Here is a 19978-nt window from a genome sequence, read left to right as displayed (position 1 = left end):
GATTTTCTCAATATTTCAACCAACTTTGCAAATTACATAATATAGCATTTAAATTGAATAAGCAATTGTCATATTCTTAATTTTAAATAAATTTTGTATTCAGAGATCATCAACTTTATAAATATTCAAAGAATACATGTTTTTTACTTTAAAACTTGTTAACTATTAATAATTTAGCAAATTCTATATGGGTTGACGAACATGTCATACTAATGTAACAAGTTTCTATATATTGCATAAATTTGCAAAATTATAAAAAGAATCTAAAAATGGAATGCACTATCCTTCCACTTCTGAACGCGAACGTGTTAATTATAGGATCATGTTATGACATTGAGAGCATGTCGAAACCTTTATGAACTCTTTCAATGGGTCTCTCTGTTTGAGGGACGTATGACTCCACAAGGTCATCTAACTCTTTTAAACAAAACCCTAAGTCCTAGAGAAATTCCATCAAGGCTCTTGTCAAGATTACAATCAATTTTTAGAGTCACGCGTGATCGTGTGGAAGTTGATGATGTATTTGTAAACCCACCAGTTGTAGGTTTCAGCCCATGCTAGAAGTCAAGCTGGTTACGACATTTGGTACATCTCTAGTATGTCCTAACAAAATAAAGCAAGATAATCAAGAAACTATGGACTAAAATATGGCTAATGTTTCTTGACATACAAACCTTTCAAGACCCTCCATCTTGTCAAGTCAGTCTAGTTGGATCTTTCAATCAAACCTTATTGCATTATTTGCAACATGATAACAATGTAGGAAGTGCCCTTGACGGTGCCTATACGTGTTCTTGGTTTTGGTGATGGTTCTGGTGCTGGTGGTTGTACATGAGTTGTCCTCCTAGTTTGTGTTTGCAATGGCATTAGAGAAGCACTTACGGAGGTCATCATACTCGAGCGTTTGTAAGAGAGCCAAGTGTGATGTTATATCCTCATCTGTATACCCCGATACCATCGTGCAACTATATGGAGAATATAAGTGTTGGGATGGTTGATGGTAATTTCTCCAACATAAGTTCCATAATACCTAAAACACGTACATAAACAATTCTAGTATGTATGTGTGTGCATGAATGATTGATTGTAGGAATGAATGTGTGCATCAATTTATGTATGCTATATGTGTGTGACTGAATGTGTATGTATGAATGAGAATCTTGTGTATAAATGTTAGTTTGAATATATTTATGCTAGTTTATAATTGAATTGTTAAACGTAAGGTATCTATGTGTACGAGTGTATAAATGTACGTTGTCGTGCCTTTCGGCTCCGGATCGTTTGCGTGAGTCGGGTGGGAACCACTGGGGTTTTGGACTAGGAGAAAGAAGAATATGAGATGAGGCTAGTAATGGATAGATTATTAGAAAGAGAGATAGAAATTTCGTGAATCCCACGAGTGTATTGTATTCGATTAATCAATATTTAGATAAGAATATGTATTTAGATTGAAAGAAAGATATAAGAAACTTGTGAATCCCACAAGTATAGATTATATTATTTTCGTGAATCCCACGATTATATTAATCGGTTGGTGTTTTCGGAAATATATCCAATTTCCAAATATTTCACACACCTATTACATTGTGCTCCCCATCCTTATGTAGTGATGGGAGAGACTAAGCATAGCTACATGCTTTTTTTCTAATATGTTCATGCACACTAAATATGCATGTGATGCTTTTCTAATCCTTGCTTTTATTTGCTAAATATAGTGCTCATGCACGCTAGATGTGCATGAGTCACTTTTTAGTTGCTTGCGTTTTTCTATAAAATATTCACGCACTCTAAAAATGCACGATTTACCTTTTAATAAAGGTAGGTGCAAATAAAGCACTTATAGTTATTAAATCTATTTGTAGAACACTAAAGATAAGGTAGCATAATGGTAAGGTTGGGGTTTGTCAACGTGGAGGTACAGGGTTTGAATCCTGCCCTATGCACGTGATAAATATCTTGATATATTATTTTATTTATTTATATGTAATTAAATCGGTTATATTATTTTTACTTTTTCACGTAGTGTACGAAATACACTACGACAACGTGCATGAATGTGTTAATTAATAAATTATTATATGGATGTTTGTATATGATTGTGGTAATGCGTACATATATATGAAATCATAAATAGCCTGAATAATGTGCATGTGTCCATTACCATACACACTTACATTACAATTTAACAATGAAGTCCCAAGTACCTTTGAGATATTGGATATATTTTTCTCCTGAATTAGAATGCTTGATAATAATATAAAAGGAAAGAAGGTGGTCAATACAATGGTCCATGCATTGGGACATGAAGATTATAACAAGGGTGTAAGTGTGGTGTAGAACAACTTCGCATCATTTGATCGTGAAGTGCCCAATGATAAGGCTAAAGATAAGAACATGTGTGAAAACGAGATCCCTTGGAATAGTTTGGACAATGCCGTGACATAAATCTCTAAGGCTTCAAGCCTAGCCTACACTACATTGGAAAATATGAGAGGACCATTGGCATTGTGCAACAATATGCACCTTAGAAGCTTTGAGCTGGAGCACTACTATACCCGGTAATGGAAATAAGAAGGTTGAAGGTTGTCTAGATGATGGCATGAATGTCCTCTCCAAAACTTCATCCCCAAGCTTCACTATACTTTGTAACTTTATGAAGCAATGAAGTTATATGGGAACAAAGAATATGTAAAGGCCAAATTTGAGAAGTCATTTGCCATATAGAAACATTTAATACATGCATAAAATCATAAACATACATACAATTGTACTTTGTACATATATACACATACAATCATTAATTTATACAAATGCATACATTCATTCATTTACACATGCATATAACAATCACACACGCACATTTTTTACAATCATTTGCATACAATCATAGAAATATAAATGCATTAATTTATATACATATAAACATTCGCATAAGCTCTTCATCATTGCGACTTGTCATTTTATTTCCATTTGACATTCCTCACCATCTAGTTCTATATGTAGCTCAAATTTTAATGGTAACTACTAACGGAGGAGTAATAGGAACACTTCAAAAAAAGGAAATGAAGAACTATAAATAAAAGGGGTTGTACTCCCCTAAACTATATTACGGATAATGTTGCTTTCCATTACTTTATGAATGATAGATTAAGTAGAGTAGGCCTTTGACATTTATCTCATTATATTGCAAATTACATTTTGCTTGATTTATACTTCATTTTCCATATATATTAAGTAGAGTAATGCAAATATGGTCAAAACGATAGATGATGAAAAAAAAAACCATAAAAAATGTGGAAAAAAAACCTAATCCAAATTATGTTATTTAGATTTCGTAGATTAGACAAATAAAATTGCATATTGTATGTTATGTTGTTATTGAAGTTATGGAAAAAGGATGGATCATGGGAGACGATACAATACCCCCCCAAAAAGAACAAAAAAATACGAAGAATATGCTGGGTAGGAATCTCCTCAAGGTCAACACAGATACAGAGGGTAGTGCGCATAGATGATGTTCAAAAGAATTCCTCTCTACATAATTTCCTGAAAAAGAGGTTTGAATATAATGAGTCTGTGCAGATTAAATTTTTCAATGAGTTGAATGGCGATTGAGCAATGCATGATCTGTGGGTCTCCCCTTTAGATGACCTTACGAACGAGGAGAGCTCAATCAGAATCTCCTGGTTCTAGCAGCGACACATCAATCCATCCTTACAGCGAAGGATTGACCAAAATGCATGATTCTCTGCAGATGATCCTCTCTGAGCAATAGACCATGACTTGCTCATTCTGTACATATACATATACATATACATATACATATACATATACATATACATATACATATACTACATATACATGATATATATTATGTATATGTGTATGTATACATACATTATTACATATATAAACCCCTCTCTCTCTCTCTCTCTCCCTCATCCCTTCCACCCCCTCAGTTCACACTTGGCCACCCGTTGGGGCCGTCATTCTCATCCCCCGACCATGTATGCTCCGATGGGCCTCATCACGGCTCTCCTAGTGCTTGCCATCTTCTTCTCCCCTGAATTTCCGACTGCGCACGCGACCAATTCCTCCAACTTGAAGATCCTTGTTCCTCTCAAACTTGGATTCGAGGAGTTTGTGAGTTGGCAATCGTCTGAGATACCGGTCACGCCCAACTCCGTCGTCAATTTCTCCGGCTTCGCCATCAATGTGTTTCAAGAATGCGTTGAGAAGCTTAATTATCGTATTAATTACACATTAATTGGCTATGGAGATGGCCTTGTAGACCCAACCTATAATGACCTTGTGCAAAAGCTTGTCTCTAAGGTATTACATTAGCTATACGTAATTTGTTTTTGTTTTTGTTGTAGTAATGACACTTAAATTTCGTAAAAATCAATCGCTTAAGGTTAATCATTTATGATAAATGGACCTCGATAATGTGTTTATATCTATGTTAGCAAGAATTTCTACGTGCACATTAATGATAGAAAAGACATAAGGGATTGTGGCAATCCTCAAGTAGGATGTCATGGCTAGACAGGGAGAAACTAATATCTAAGTCCATAAAATACCTCGAGACTATATGTAACAAATTACTAAGATTGTCCTAATATCATACCCCTTACCATGGAATCTCGTTCAAAGATTGACATAGGCACTAACAAATTGTTGATAATTCCATCTATAATTGAGGGTTTGATCCAGTGGACAAGAGTTTGAACTCCAATACATATGAGTGTTTTAAAAGTAATTTTTAGCATCGTTAAAATTATTTTGACATTCCATGATATACTATTCAAGCATCGGTTGGCCAAGGTAATGTTTTCTAGTTATTCTTGTAAGATCTATTTGATTAATTGTGCAAGATCTATATTTCTTAGCGCCAAATAAGTCAAATATGAGAGGCTTATTCGGTGAATAATTGGTTTTGTTGTATTGTATGGAAAAGCTACTCTCAAGAGAGTACGATGTGCTCACTTCGAAGAGATAAAGTAACTTTGTTAGTAATCCTTGTGTAGAATGGTCCAAGGAATAGTTTGAGCAAATTTAATACCAAAGATTGAAATTTTTACTCAAAGAAATACATGTGCAATCAAGTACAAGTGTATGGAGTAAGAGCCAAAAATGTATGCACTAGAATCGCTTCGTATGGAGAGGGAGTTGTCCGATTTTGACATACGGAAGCCGATTTGATGAAGATATTGCGTTACCTTTGAATGCCAAGCACACGGTGCTTTGAATTTCCACTGCTTGATAATGATATTTACATAGCATACAACAAGTTGGATTAATAAGGTTTTAATTAATTCTGTGCTCCAGTAATACGTTCGTATTGGTTTTCACTATATGCATGCATGGTCATAGGACGTAGATGGAGTAGTTGCTGATTTGACGATCACTAGTGACCGGTTACAGTTAGTAGACTTTACCCAGCCATATATAGGATCAAGTCTTCAAATGATCGCGCCACTTCAATCTAGGAGTAATATTTGATTCTGGACATTCATTTCCCCTTTCTCTTGGCAACTTTGGATAACCATTGGAGCATTATTTATTGTCACAATGTCTTTGATCTTCTTCGTGGAATGGTGTGGCCGAGCTGATGAACACGATGGAGGTTGGGGAAAGGCCTTCTCAAAATCGTTTTGGTAAGAACTCATGATCACCTCATATCATATTGTTTGTATCAAACTAGATTTTTCAACACCTCATATTAGTGTGTAATTTAAACGCACACAACATATGAATGCGAATATTTAATTGTATATATTGATAATAAATATGTTAAATTCGAGTCATAATATGGCATTGATGGCAATTGACAAGGTGCGGAACAACTTTCAATAGCAGGTACTATGATATTGACAAGGGATACAAGACTCTCTTAGGTGGAGGGTTTGTCGAGGTAGTGTTTATAGCAAAAAGAAGACAACCCAAACTTGAAGATAGATGTCTAGGGTTTACGGTTTAGGAACATGGAATTGGACGAGGTCCGGGCTGGGAGTACATGTGTAATATCGCGCTTTATATCAAAATGAAGTTAACCCAAACCCAAAGATAGATGTCTAGGTTTCTCAAGTAACCCTCACCTAATAGGGTTTAGGGTTTCATAGTAACTGCTACCCAATTGCTCTAGATTGTTTTCCAGGAGCTATTTAGACAACAATCTTACGATTGATTGCTAGCCATAGTTGGTTGGGAGATTAGTTACAAGCATAAACTGAAAGACATGAAGGGGATAGATATCATGAGGAATGTAGGAAGACAATGTGTTGTTGAAGAAGAGAAAAATCTAGAGACGTGAACCATGGGTAGAGTTCATCATAACAATAAATATATTAGGAAAATAAATATATCAAGCAGCTAAAATTACAAGTTAGTTACCTTCGACGGAGAGTTACTTGGGTGTTGAAGGACTATAGACTATGCCCTCACTAGTGTGCATTATATAATTGAGTACCTAACTAACATACTACGCCTTGCCTCATCTCATCTTTCAAGATCCTTGTCCCGTTAGGAGCATCTACCGTTCAACAAAGCTTTTGCTTGAGTAAATGACAATAGAATAGTATGCTTGCCCAAATCTTCAACTACAAACGTGTTGGTCTTCGATTACTGAGATTCGTGAGGAAATCCGATTATGAAATGCACAATAATGCGGGAACAAAAAAATAGGAAATGCACAGAGTACACAGTTTTACGTGGAAGTCCTAAACAGGGAAAACCACGGGAATAGAGATCCACTATACAATGGAGAATACAAAGGAGACAATATAAAACACTCTCTCTGCACAGAGTCTTGGCGTCACTCTCACTCTCACTCTTCACTCTGTTCCTACTACTCTTACTTCTATTATTATACTAATAATAATAGAAAATAATCAACCGATTGATTGAATAGTCAATTCAACTAGTCGACTCTAGTGTCGACTGTCCAGTTCGCCCGACTAATTGGCCTTGTCGTTGACAGTCCGGTCGGCTCGACTAGTCGGTCTAGTTTTCGACTTGGATCCTCTGTTGTCGACTCTCCTTGACATCGACTGTTGTCTCCCGGCCCGACCAGTCAGCTACTCCTTGTCTTCGACTATCGGCTCCTCCCATAGGAGGGACATATCCCTAACAAACTCCCCCTTCACTCCTATGGGTGGAGTTAGTTAGCCCTGTCCTTTGTCGACTTACTTTGAGTTTGTCCATCGATAGGTTCTTCGTGAGCATGTCGGATCCATTTTAGTCAGTATGGATCTTCACAAGAGTAAACTCTCCATCTTCCACTCTCTCCTGTAACCAGTGATACCTTCTCTATATGTGCTTGGTTCAGGAGTGGTACATAGCGTTCTTGGCTAGATGTATGGGGTTGTGGCTATCACAGTGAAGCAAGGACTCCCTTTGCTTCATTCCTAACTCACTGAGAAAATTTCTCATCCAGATCAGCTCTTTTCCGGCCTCTACCGCTGCCATATACTCTGCCTCTATGGTGAACAAGGCCACATATTTTTTGAAGTTGTGACTGCCATGACATTACTCCCCATGCATAAGTCATCATGTACCCTGAAGTGGATGAACTTGAGTTTGTGTCCCCCAATGTTTCCAAGTCGGTAAACCCTTCAACCATACCTTAGGCATACCCCAAAGGTGCCTTTCAAGTACTTGTGTATTTATTTAACAGTTGCCCAATGTTCTCTTCCTAGATTACTCCTATATCGGCTTATTGTCCCCATAGCAAATGCTATGTATGGTCTCGTACAAACCATAGCATACATTAAACTGCCGACGGCTAAGGCATATCGTACTTTCCTCATCTCAACCTTTTCTTTCTCACCCCTTAGGCATTGCTTAACATTCAACTTAGTTGGCCGGTAACATAGAGCCGACTAGCTTTGCTTCCGAGATGTTGAATCTTTCTAGGATCTTTGTCACATACTTCTCTTGTGACAACCACAACACTTTCTTAGTTCTGTCCCAAACTATGCGCATCCCTAAAATCTGTTTAGTGGGTCCAAGATCTTTTATTGCAAACAACTTGCCTAGAGCTTTCTTTTAGCTCAAGATCCTCTTCATGTCTTGTCCGACTCTCAAGATGTCATCCACATATAATAAGAGAATTAAGAAGTAACCTTCATCATACCTCTTTACATACACATAGTGATCAACTTGTGTTTTCTGGAACCTATATTCCAACATGAAGGACTCGAACTTCTTATACCATTGGCATGGAGCTTGTTTTGAACCATACAAGATTTTCTTTAGTTGACATAGTAGGTTCTCTTTCTCTTTCTTCGCAAAGACTTTGGGCTAATGTGGGACATCACCTTTCAATGGTATTGAGGGAGACCTATTGATCAAATAAACAGTTGTGTACATCGCCTCAGTCCAGTACATTTTCGCCAGCATAGCATGCAACATCATGCTCCTTACTCTTTCCATTATCATCTGATTCATCCTCTTTGTAAGCCTGTTTATTGCTGGGGTCTTTGGCACTGTGTATTCGATTCGAATACTTTGGTCCTTGCAGTATTCTTCGAAATGCCCTCTATATTCGCCACTGTTGTCGGTTCGGACCACCTTCAACTTCTGACTTGACTCTCTTTTTGCCCTTGCTTGGAACTCCTTGAAGAACGACAATACTTGATCCTTCAATTTTAGTACTAAAGTCCACAATTTTCGACTGTAGTCATCGATGAACGTGACGAAGTACTGTCCGCCTCGATGTGATGGAGCCTCCACATAGCACACGTTGGTGTGCACTAGTTCCAAGAGCACTTCTCTTCTTGGTGGTCTTGAGTAGAATGCTGCTCTGTTCTACTTTCCGACTAAGCAGCCGACACACTTCTCCAAGTGTACTCCTTTCACTTCCGGGAGAAGTTCCTGGTCAACTAGTAGATGCATTCCCTTCTAACTCATATGGTCTATCCTCTTATGCCATAACTCTCCACTCGAGTTGGCTACCAAGTTCACTTTCGACTTGTACAGTCGGGCATGCATCATATACAATGTGCCCTCTTTTTGTGCTCGGACCACTATGAGGTTTCCTCGATAGAACTTCCACTTGCCGTTTCAAAAGCTACCATTGTAGCCTTCATCGTCTAGCCTTCCAGTCGATATCAAATCAATCTGATATCGGGGACATCTAGAACTTCCCTCAGATTAAATCGATAATCTATCAACATCATTAGGCTTACACTTCCTATGTCCGCTATCTTGCACTCCCCATTATCTCCCATCTTTAGATAGCCATGATCCCTAGCTATGTAAGTCGAGAAACACTCTCTCGACGGAGTTATGTGGAAAGATCCACCTGAGTCGATTACCCACGTACACTCTTCACTTGCAAGATTTGTGCTTGCCTGTTCACAAATGAACAAGATCTCCTTAACACTTGTATCTACGACCAATGTGCCCTTTTCATCAGGAATCTTCCTGGGTTCGACATTATTATGGACACCTTTGTCCTTCCTCATGTGTTCACAGTCCTTTTGGAAGTGTCTAGGCTATCCACAATAGAAGCATGTTAGCTTGCTTTTGGACTTGGATCTGGCTTAGGACTTGTCCCTTCTTTGTGGACTTCTTTGCCGATTTCTTCCTCTACATGTATGTTGAGTCAGATTTGAAACCCTTGTCCTTCCTTCTTGTCTCCTCGTTAAAGAGGCTTATCTTTACCGTTTGTAGCGACAAGTTCTCTTCTTGAAATGAGGTGTTGAGAGTAACCACCAGGTTCTCCCACCTGTCCGGTAGTCTACACAATGACAGAATGGCCTGCATTGTATCCTCAAGGGGAAACTTAGTTGCTGCAATTTGGTTTACATACCACATGAATGTGCTTACATGCTCGACTGTGCTTTCCCTTTCCCTATACTTCAACCTCACAATCTTTCTCATCAAAGATGTTTCATTGATGACATTCTTCCTCTCATATAGACCTGACAAGTTCTGGCACATCTCATAGGCATTTGTGACGTTCACCACATGTTGAAGGAAACTCACATCGACACACTATCTGATGGTGGCCACCGCCTTTCTGTTCAGAACTTTCCATTCAAACTCTAATAGTCCCGGGGGTATTTATGCTCTGTCGATGGGCTCGTATAGGTCTTTGATTATGATAAGGACTTCCATCTTTATCTTCCAATCTGCAAAGTTCTAAAAGTGTAGAACTATCATGCCTAGGAAGCCACTCACGCATGCTTCCATGCTTGCACCTCCAGCTCTGATACCAGTTTGTTGGTCTTCGATCATGGAGATTTATGAGGAAATCTGATTGTGAAATGCACAATAATGCGGAAATAGAAAAACAACAAATGCACAGAATACACAATTTAATGTGGAAACCCTAAACGGGGCAAACCACGGGAACAAAGATCCACTATACAATGGAGAATACAAAGGAGATAGTATACAACACTCTCTCTACATAGAGTGTATCCGCCATGTAGGGTTCTTGGCATCTAAGCTCACACAGCTATGGCGCCACTCTCACTCTTCACTCTGTAACACACAGTTACTAAGCTCACACAACTATGGCGCTACTCTCACTATCACGCACGCACTATTAACTCTGTAACACACATCTATAGGAACTCTACGCTATTCTATTCTTTCTATTCTACAATGCATCACACTATGTTTTTCTCTAAGTGTATTTATACTTATACACATTATGGGTTATTTACTAATATAGTTCCTTAGTACTACTCTCACTATCACACTCACTCTTCACTCTGTAACACACATCTATAGGAACTCTACGCTATTCTATTCTTTCTTTTCTACAATGCATCACACGATGTTTTGCCCTAAGTGTATTTATACTTATACACCTATGGGTTATTTACAAATATAGTTCCTTAGTACTACTCTCACTTCTATTATTATACTAACAATAATCGCAGTTAATCAACTGACTGATCGAGTAGTCGACTCCAGTGTCGATTGTCTAGTCGGCCCGACTAATCGGCCTTGTCGTCGACCCTCCGGTCGGTCTGACTAGTCGGTCTTGTCTTCGACTTGGATCGTCTATTGTTGACTCTCTATGACATCGATTGTTGCCTCTCGGCCCGACCAGTTGGCCAGTCCTTGTCTTCAATTGTCCGCTCTCTGTGACATCGATTGTCGGCTCTCGGCCTGACCAGTTGGTTCCTCCCATAGGAGGGACATATTCCTAACAACCCCCCTAGAACTCATTATATAATTGAGTACCTAAATAACATATTGTCTCACTTGTCCTTCCCAAAATGTTGGTAATTGGAAAGTCTTAATGAAAGGAAGCAGAAACTATATGATTTGTGGAATGGTAAATAATGTGACAGATGTGATTATATTGTTCTATGTACATTCCCAATGGTTTGGTATGACCTATTACCTCATCAAATCTATGTTAGTAAGGGTAGTGGCATTACCTACGCATTACAACTCTCTCTTTCTCTTTGCTAGTTAAATGTTCATTCCATGGTTTGGTTTTTAACCAAACATTATCCTCATTATTCAAAACCCATCTCTATAGTCTTGTTTTTATTATCTAAATTCTAATAGAATACATCGTTTCTAATTTGTATTCCATCAATTATTTATTGATCTTGCCAGGTTGACAGCCATGGCCATCTTCTTCTCTCATAGTAAGTACACATTCAGATTATACATGATGAGTGGATAAATATTGTTGAATATAAGAAAACCTAAGTTCAAAATTTTTTAGATATCATATATTAATATTGTCCTTGAAAATGTTCGACACATTTTACTAAACAAAGGGAATGCTTCGCAGGGGATGACGCCAAAACCCACTCAGGTCGAGCATTCACACTAGTTTGGCTAGTTTTTGTACTCATATTTACATCGAGCTATATAGCAAGCTTGTCATCTATATTAATAGCGCAACAACAACAACAACGTCCAACCATTCGAAGTTTCGCAGACTTGCAAAAAAGTCATCTAAAAATAGGATGTCAAGAAGGTTCATTCGAAGTAAATTACTTGAAGAATAACCTCTTCATTTCATCAGAACGACTCATGAACTTGATTACGCAAGAAGATTATGACAATGCATTGACGTCAGGTAATGTGTCGGCAATTATTGATGAGTCACCTTACTTGGCAACCTTCCTTACCAACCTAGGATGCAAATACACGATCGTTGACTCGAACATTGGCTACTTTGGCGGATTTGCATTTGTAAGTATTCTTGATCGCATTTAAACTTGCCACTTCCATATGGATATTCTTCAATCGATGTGGTCTATTAAGGGATTTCCCCCCTCGCCTGCAGGCATTTCAAAAGAACTCATCCTTAACTAATGATATGTCACTTTCTATTCTATCTTTACAACAAAACGGAGATCTTCAAAGGATCAAGGATAAGTGGCTCGGTTCTGGAGTCTGCATTACAAATTCTCCTGACACAGTAAAAATGTCTCTCCATAGTTACGGGGGTCTATTCATTGTCATAGTGGCGTCGTATGTTGGAATAATATTGTTAAGATGTTTATCGTTCCAAGTGAATCAATGCAGAAGGAATAGAAAACCAGATCCTCACCATCCCATTGACATGGAAATGAGAATGAATGCAAATCCTTATGCCATTTATGCTTGAATCAAATATACTCACAAAATCACTAATTGTTGAAGGGGACAAGGTTGCAAAAACAATTGTAGGGGGTGAATATTATAAGGTATTGTACAAAGTGGAATAATTAACAACAGAGAGTAATAACATCATTTGTAATCTAAGTTGGGGAAGATCAAAGTTTAAAGCAAATTTGCTAGTGTACAAAGTGGAATAAGCAATAACAGAGTTATAACAACATTTGTAATCTAAGCTTGGTGAGATCAAAATTGTCCTCGTCACATATGTTTGTAATAAATATAACACTAAAGGTCATAATGGAAATTTTGATTTTAAGTAGATTATTGCCAAAATCATTAAGTTCTTTTAAATGACTTACAAGAAAGACTGGGTGATTACACTAGCATAGACCCATAGACAATGTTTTTGAATCTTGAGGCACACATAGAAGTACATTATGTCCAAGGCTGAATACACAGGGTTGCCTATTCTAGTTGGCATAAAAACGTATTGTATCTTGAGGTTTTTATACATTATGTCCAGAAATATGCAATATTATCTTGGATATCCCTTGGAAAGTTTTGTATCAAGAGGGGCATGTGGCTCAAATACATACATAAATATAAAAGGACTAGATCCCGTTGATATATGCTTGGAGCTATTATAAGCAAACACAAAAGTTGGGAGATAACATTCCCATTTTGTTCGCTTTGCAAGAATGTATGCTCCAAGCATGTCATTAAAATTTTTATTCATGCATTTCTTCTATGCATCTGATTGAAGATGATATGTGGATCTCATGCTCAAGGTTCTTTCTAACTTCTTAAGGATTTTCGTCCAAAAGTCACTACTACACTTTCAATCGTGATCATTCACAATATCTATTGGTAACCCTTAAAAATGAAACAACTCATCAACAAATTGGTAAGCCAATTTACAAGCAATTATCGTGATTTTAGTTGCAATAAACCTAGCAACACCAGGTCATTTGAAACAGCTAATATGTCGCATTCTCTTTTTCATATGTTGGTGAGATGTTAAAAAATGCCTTATTTTAGTAGAATTTCAAAAAGGCTCGATGCATGTGTACATGGTTTCGTGAAACATAACGAAAAATAGAACTAAATAATATCATGACAACAAAATCATCAAGCATATATTCTGTCTACCATGCTTTTTACCAAATCTAGTGTATGGTATGGAAGTCAATGCAAGTAAAATTGTATCACTAGTCATTGTGCATAATCTAAAAGTCATACCCCACTAAATAAGTTTCTTCTTCTAATTTTGTGTGTATATTTATATATAATAAATCTTAAAGCAATTTGTGAATGTTACAATTAAGAGATGTTACTATGTTGAGAGAAATATTCCATTGACACGTGACACATGACATTGTTAATGTAAAAATAAACTAGGTTGCAATAACTTCCAAATCATACGAACAAATGACAGAGTATAAATTTATCAAGTGAATACCCCAAATGATAATGTAGACTTTAGAGTCCAACATATACACATAAAAATTATACTTAAACTCTAAGTTCAATAAGTGTTACTCGCAAATTAGAAATAAGCTCAAATTATATATTACACCAAACTTAAATTAACAATTAATATTGTTCAAACTTTAGAATAAGCCATATGCATTCAATCCAATAGTAACTCCGGTAAGGGAGGCTCTTCAAGATTAGCTATTTGATCAGGATTGTCCTCATTGGCTTCATCAATAAGCTCAATAGAATCTTTAGTATGTTAGGGCTTTGACACACCTTCTAAGTTCACAAGATCCCTTGCTTTTTCATCTATAGGTTCCATTGGTTCTCTAGAAGTCATCTGGAACATATCTATTTCATTGATCTGCTTTGCCCCAACTTCTTGGTCTTGATAAGGACAATCCTAGATACCTTGGATCCTCATTTTGATGATGTTAACCTGCTCAGGGTCCTTCTCTAATGGAACAGAGTTCTTGAACATCTTTAATGTGCATATTGTGGTAGTACCTAATAGTAGTATGAAACTACACATGTTCAAACAAACTAAAGAATAGACTATACGTTAATCTAAATTGATGTGACAAGTTTTATATTATATACATGTGCCAGAAAACAAATCTAAAATTCAAATAGGTCGATGAGGCGGTTGATTAATCTTTGTGGTTTTTGGTAGGGGTTCACCAACAGGCTCTTATCGTTAGATACATGGCATAACTTCTTTGTTACCGCTGGGCACAAGATGTACATATTTCTTTCATTCACATGTGCCCAAGCCTTCTTCTTCGTAATTGCATCGTAGTACCCCACAAAAAGATGTTCAACCACACTAACCATTCGATCACCCGGACTATGTTCAAAAAGAGATGAATGCCTTCTATCGGTGACCCAATATGTTTAATATGTCATGCAAAATTTTTTATAGACTTGACAAGGTATTCTCCCGCTAGTACTATACGTGCAACTAGACAACACGGCCGGAGAAAACAAAAACTCAGCTGTGTTTGGTTATTTAAGAATGCTAGTAGAGAGGGGCATATTAAAAAAGATGAAGGTCAACTTCTTACTAGTTGGTCATACATATGATCATAAAGATCAAACATTTAGTAGGTTCTCAAAGAAATTAGCGAGATGTGATGCTTTCATGTTTCCTACGCTGTTAAAGTTGATCGTTGAAGCTTATACCACAAAGCAAGAAGTACATCATTTGGATGAAGTTTATGATTTTAAATGCTTTTGCGTGGATGGTGATGGGGCTCTATGTAGGGTTCTTGTCCCGCTTAATAATATCAATTTTAACCACATCTTCCTCATAAAAAGAAGTTCTATGAGCAATACTCATCTAGTTCACGATGAGAGCCACAAGAGGGATGTAGGCTTTTATTGCGTTTTCCTGATGCGGTAATCCATGGTGTAGAACAAATTTCGTATGACAACGATAAAAGATTGACTCTTGATAGTTTGATTGAAGCGCAAAAGATATATTGGATGCGATGCTTGGAAGAGAAATAAAAAAATATTGAGTGCACCAAGAAGTACACTGGTGATTAGGATGTTGAATGGTGGTGTTGAATGTTGAATGGCAAGATGGAAAGGCAATTTGCATGAGCTACAAGTTGGTATGTTGGTTGCAACATTAGCTGGGGGTGATGAGTTGGGTCATCCCTTTTGGTTTGCTAGAATTCTTGAAATGATTAAGGATGAACAAGGCAATCAAGTTATGTCCATTGTGGTTTATTGGTATCATACCTCTTCCCCAGATGCATTTACTGGGAAGTACTCTTTAGAGATGGTTAAGGATGTCGAAGGCACACACAGAAACCGGAGAAGAAAGAATGTACTGAGGACGTCTACTCTCACATTGGATAATGTAGACATATTAGTGTATGACTTCTCCTTGACCAAAACACACCATCTAAGACAAACCATAACCAAGATAATAAACGTGAAGATACCAAATGTAGCTCCCACAACGAGACAAAGAAGAACAAGGAGCATGTCTCATAATCACGGTGACGTTGGTTTGCAATTGGATGAAGACAATGTGTTGGTTGCTAGTGATGATGAGGATGAGACCTCACAAACCTCTTCTAGTTCATTGGATGGGGCTAAAGGGGATGACATAGCTTTGGGAAGTGATTGTTCAGATACACCGAATTCGGCACACAAGGACTTCCCGGTATGGGAGCAAGGAGCGAGCAGAGTGTTGTATTGCCTCGTGTCCTATGTGGACGACTAGATGCTAGGCTACATCAAAGATGCAAAGTCACAAAAGGAGGCCTGGGAAAATCTTCAGAAGATTTTCGTCGCAAGTACCATAGCTCGAACGTTGCAGCTCCGACAAGAGCTCAACAATATCTGACAAAAGGCATGTCGGTTACCGATTACACCACCAAGACCAAGGAGGTGTGACACACTTGGTTCTAATAACGTGACATTGGACGAGGGCGAGATCTTCCTCAATGGTCTAGCACAACGGTAGGGGTATGTCAATTCAAAGAAAACCACGCAAGTGTGTCAAGGACCACTCAATCGGACAATCGGATGTTTTACACGGAGGCGGATTGGGCTTGTGGGCGTGGAGAATGAGGTGGGTCAGCAGCAATGCAAGCGGCCGACAAGAGCAGAACCCAAGGCACAGAGATAGTGCCGATAGCAGTTCCAAACCCTCCACAAGCGGCCGGAGTCAAAGCGTTGTCGTGGAGAAAACCGCCCCTAGGAGGAATCAAGGAAATATGCGCAAGAATTGGCCCTTACGTGTGGGCACGCTATTAAATAACTTGTACATACTTAGGAGGAATTCAGTTGATGTGAAGATAGTAGGTAGTACACATTTATTGTTTAGGAAATGGTAGTGTATCTTTGTCCGAAATGACAGAGAATAAAGATGATGAAGGCCGAGAGAGGGATCGCTTTTGTCGAGGAGTAAGTGCTATCGGACTGGAACCGAGCTCTTCTCCTCTATCTTTCATCATTTTCTGCAGGGTTTGGGGAGGCAGCCTCTGCTTCGTGGAAAGCCCGAGTGCTTCCAGCAGAGGGTCCATCTCTTGTTGTTGTGTGCGTTGTGTAAGTTGGTGTCAGCAAGTTGGCACTTGCCGGCTAGCCGGCTGTAATCTTGATTATATATATATATATACACATTCGCCTCACTCGTTGTTGAACCTTGTTTGTGAGGTCTCTGTGAATCTGTGTGTGCGCGGTTGGGCCGTATGTTCGTGTGCTCCTCCTTCTGTCCAGCTATTCCCCGGTTTAGGGCCCCCGCAGTTCCGCCTTGGTTTCTCCTACGCGTGCAGAATAACACGACATTATTTGGTGAACCCGACATGAAACAAGGCGATAGAGGAATCGAAGATGAGGGGATCAGAGCTCGCCGAAGCCATGGCGGCAGCAGTCAATCAGATAGTAAGTGCTCGTGAGGGCATGGGTGCCCTCGACAGGGCCATTGAAGCAATTGTCGTCACAATAGGCCGGTTCGATGGGAAGGATGCCACGAGTTATTTGGTGGCCTACCAAGCCAAAATGGTGATGAGGGACATCCCGGAGGAAAGGCGTCTGGTTGGGTTCCCTTAGGGCGACACTAGGCATCCACGCAGAGGTGCTCGAGGTGCAAGCTGGATGCCGGACCTGGGGAGAATTCAAAGTGTGGCTCCTCGAACTGTATGGGCTTGATGACACACTTCGGTTAACGAAGCGGGACTTCGTGGATTGGGTAGAGACCCCTGGGAAGGGGAGGAATGCGTCGGTGCTCCTCCGGGAGTTTGAGGAACGCTTTGCATGACTTTCGGCATTGGATAGGACCATATTGGACACGAGCCATGTTCTATTATTCATCAAAGCTGTGGACGAGCGGGATCGGGAGCAAGTGGGTCTCCTGCTGGAAACGGACGATGGGCTGATGGCCGACTGGGCCATGGTAAAAGGGGTTTGTGGCCGTTTCGACAAACGGCGTGAGTGGGCCGACAAGAGCTCATCGGAAGCAGGAGCGGTTGCAGCAAAGAAGCTCGAGGGACCCCCATCGGCGCGAAGGGAGGAAGCCCGGGATTGGCTTGAGATAGGCTCGGCTTCGACCAACGTGGTCAAGGGCCCGCCCAGAGGAGCTGACGTAGATGGTACGAGACCTCCAGATTGCACAGGCAAGGAGGGACGAGTTGGTAGAAAGTCACTATTCAAAGCTACACTAGCCAAGAGCCACTACGGAGACCCTGGTTAGGATTGGAGACGTCTAGGAGCCGGTGGTGGTGTTGGTAGACCATGGTTCGGAGATCAACCTGATGTCTATGGACTTCTACAAGAAGGGCAAGTGGCCAATCAATACCAAGCACGGGTGGAAAATACGAGCGGCGATGCGCGCCACGGAGGAGCTACACGGGGCCTGCCCAAATGTAAGGGTGAAAAACTGTGATGTCGAGATTGACCAGCACTTCTTCGTGCAGGAGATATCCTCGCATCCGGTGATACTCGGAGAACCGTACATTATGGCAGCACGCATGGAGACGAAGGTGCTGGATAACGGTTCGGCGTACACACGTGTGAAGAGCCAAGATGGGCAACACTCGTCCAATTTCAGACGGTGTGACCGAACCACGAGCGCAACCACCAGACCCTTAGCGGCGAAAACCAAGGGGATTTTTAGAGAGGGCTATCAAGGCGTCGGGCCGCGATAGTCCAGACACCCCAGAAACACCCCACACGTGTACCATAGGAAGGAAACCCTGTACTGTAGATAGAAAATTTTGGTTCTCCGACAATGGAGGCATACGATAACCAGCATTAACAGCGGGGAGAAGAAACGGGCAGAGGGACGTCTTAGGGCGTGCGGAGTCCTAGGCCCCGACGATGAGATTGGTGGAGTCATGGAGGCGGTCTCTTTCGATGACACCTAGGGGGAATTAAGGAAGGTGTTCGAAGAAGGCCTCAGCGAAGACCGGACGATTCCGGTTAGTTTAGAAAGGATGTACGAAGTCATCACCGACTTCGGGGAGAGGGTCGAGTTGGATCGGACGGCCCATGTGCATACGAAGTACAAGACTGTGGACCGGAAGGTTAGGCCAATGGCGGCACCCTTGCTGGAGGGCAACGAGTTACGGATAAAAGGGGTCGCGTCGGACCCAAAGTCTACGGGATCTGGCCGGCATAGGACACCGATTCACCAACATAACGCTACGGGAGCTCAAGGTTGGTGGGGGTGGCTTTCTACTGCAGGCGGAGGAGGAACGGTTTCGGAGGATGCTCGGGAGGCATGGGAAGGCCTTCCCATTCTCGCCGGACGATTGTTGAGCCGATGGTTATCTTCACGATACCGCACGTGCCATGGAATCTCAAACTGATTCTAGTAAGCTGATGGAGCTGCTGAAGCAGAAGGTGGTGGATGGGCATCCTTGAACTGTCGAGTGCCCCATACTTGAAACGGTGGTTAACCATGCCTAAGAAGAACGACACGTTGCCCTTTATTCAGAATCTGCACCCGGTCAACAAGGTGACCATTCGGAACGCAGGAATCAGACCGACCATTGACGAGTTCACGGAGGCCTTCGCCGGAAGGTCGATTTACTCGGTCAAATATCTGTACTCGGGGTACGACCAATTCCAACTAGCCGTGGAGAGTAGGGATATTACGACAATGCGGACTCCTCTCGGCCTAGTGTGGATGTGTACGCTTCCGCAAGGGGGGACAAACTCGGTAGCACACATGGTGAATGCGATGAATAAGGTGCTAAGGGATTGCATCCCGAACATCACCATGCCGTTTTTGGATGACATTCCGATCAAGGGATGTCCGGTGGAGGATAAGGACGAAACGATCAGACCAGACGGGTGTCGGAAATTCATCTCAGACCACATCGGAGACTACGAGAAGCTGCTACAAAGACTAGAAGGCGCGCAGCTCACCTTCTCCAGGGAGAAGTCGGCTTTCGGACAG

The 19978-nt window shown here is 40.4% G+C and overlaps 1 protein-coding gene across 1 annotated transcript; it reads left to right on the top strand.

Moving 5' to 3' along the window:
• Window positions 1–5547: 5547 nt before the first annotated feature.
• Window positions 5548–12592, top strand: LOC147867562 (glutamate receptor 3.1-like). The gene is made up of 4 exons (XM_087339648.1): window positions 5548–5657; window positions 11587–11618; window positions 11768–12174; window positions 12269–12592. Exons 1-4 carry the CDS (start codon window positions 5572–5574, stop codon window positions 12590–12592), a joined length of 849 nt encoding a protein of 282 aa, XP_087195774.1. The 5' UTR covers window positions 5548–5571.
• Window positions 12593–19978: the final 7386 nt, after the last annotated feature.

This window comes from Azolla caroliniana, unplaced genomic scaffold, assembly GCF_043228905.1.
Source record: "Azolla caroliniana isolate FFs.n. ecotype wild unplaced genomic scaffold, voAzoCaro1.0.p SCAF_2, whole genome shotgun sequence".
In the NCBI taxonomy this organism is placed as follows: Eukaryota; Viridiplantae; Streptophyta; class Polypodiopsida; order Salviniales; family Salviniaceae; genus Azolla; species Azolla caroliniana.
The sequence above is the reverse complement of the archived record's forward strand: the minus strand, read 5'-3'. Positions and strand labels throughout refer to the sequence as shown.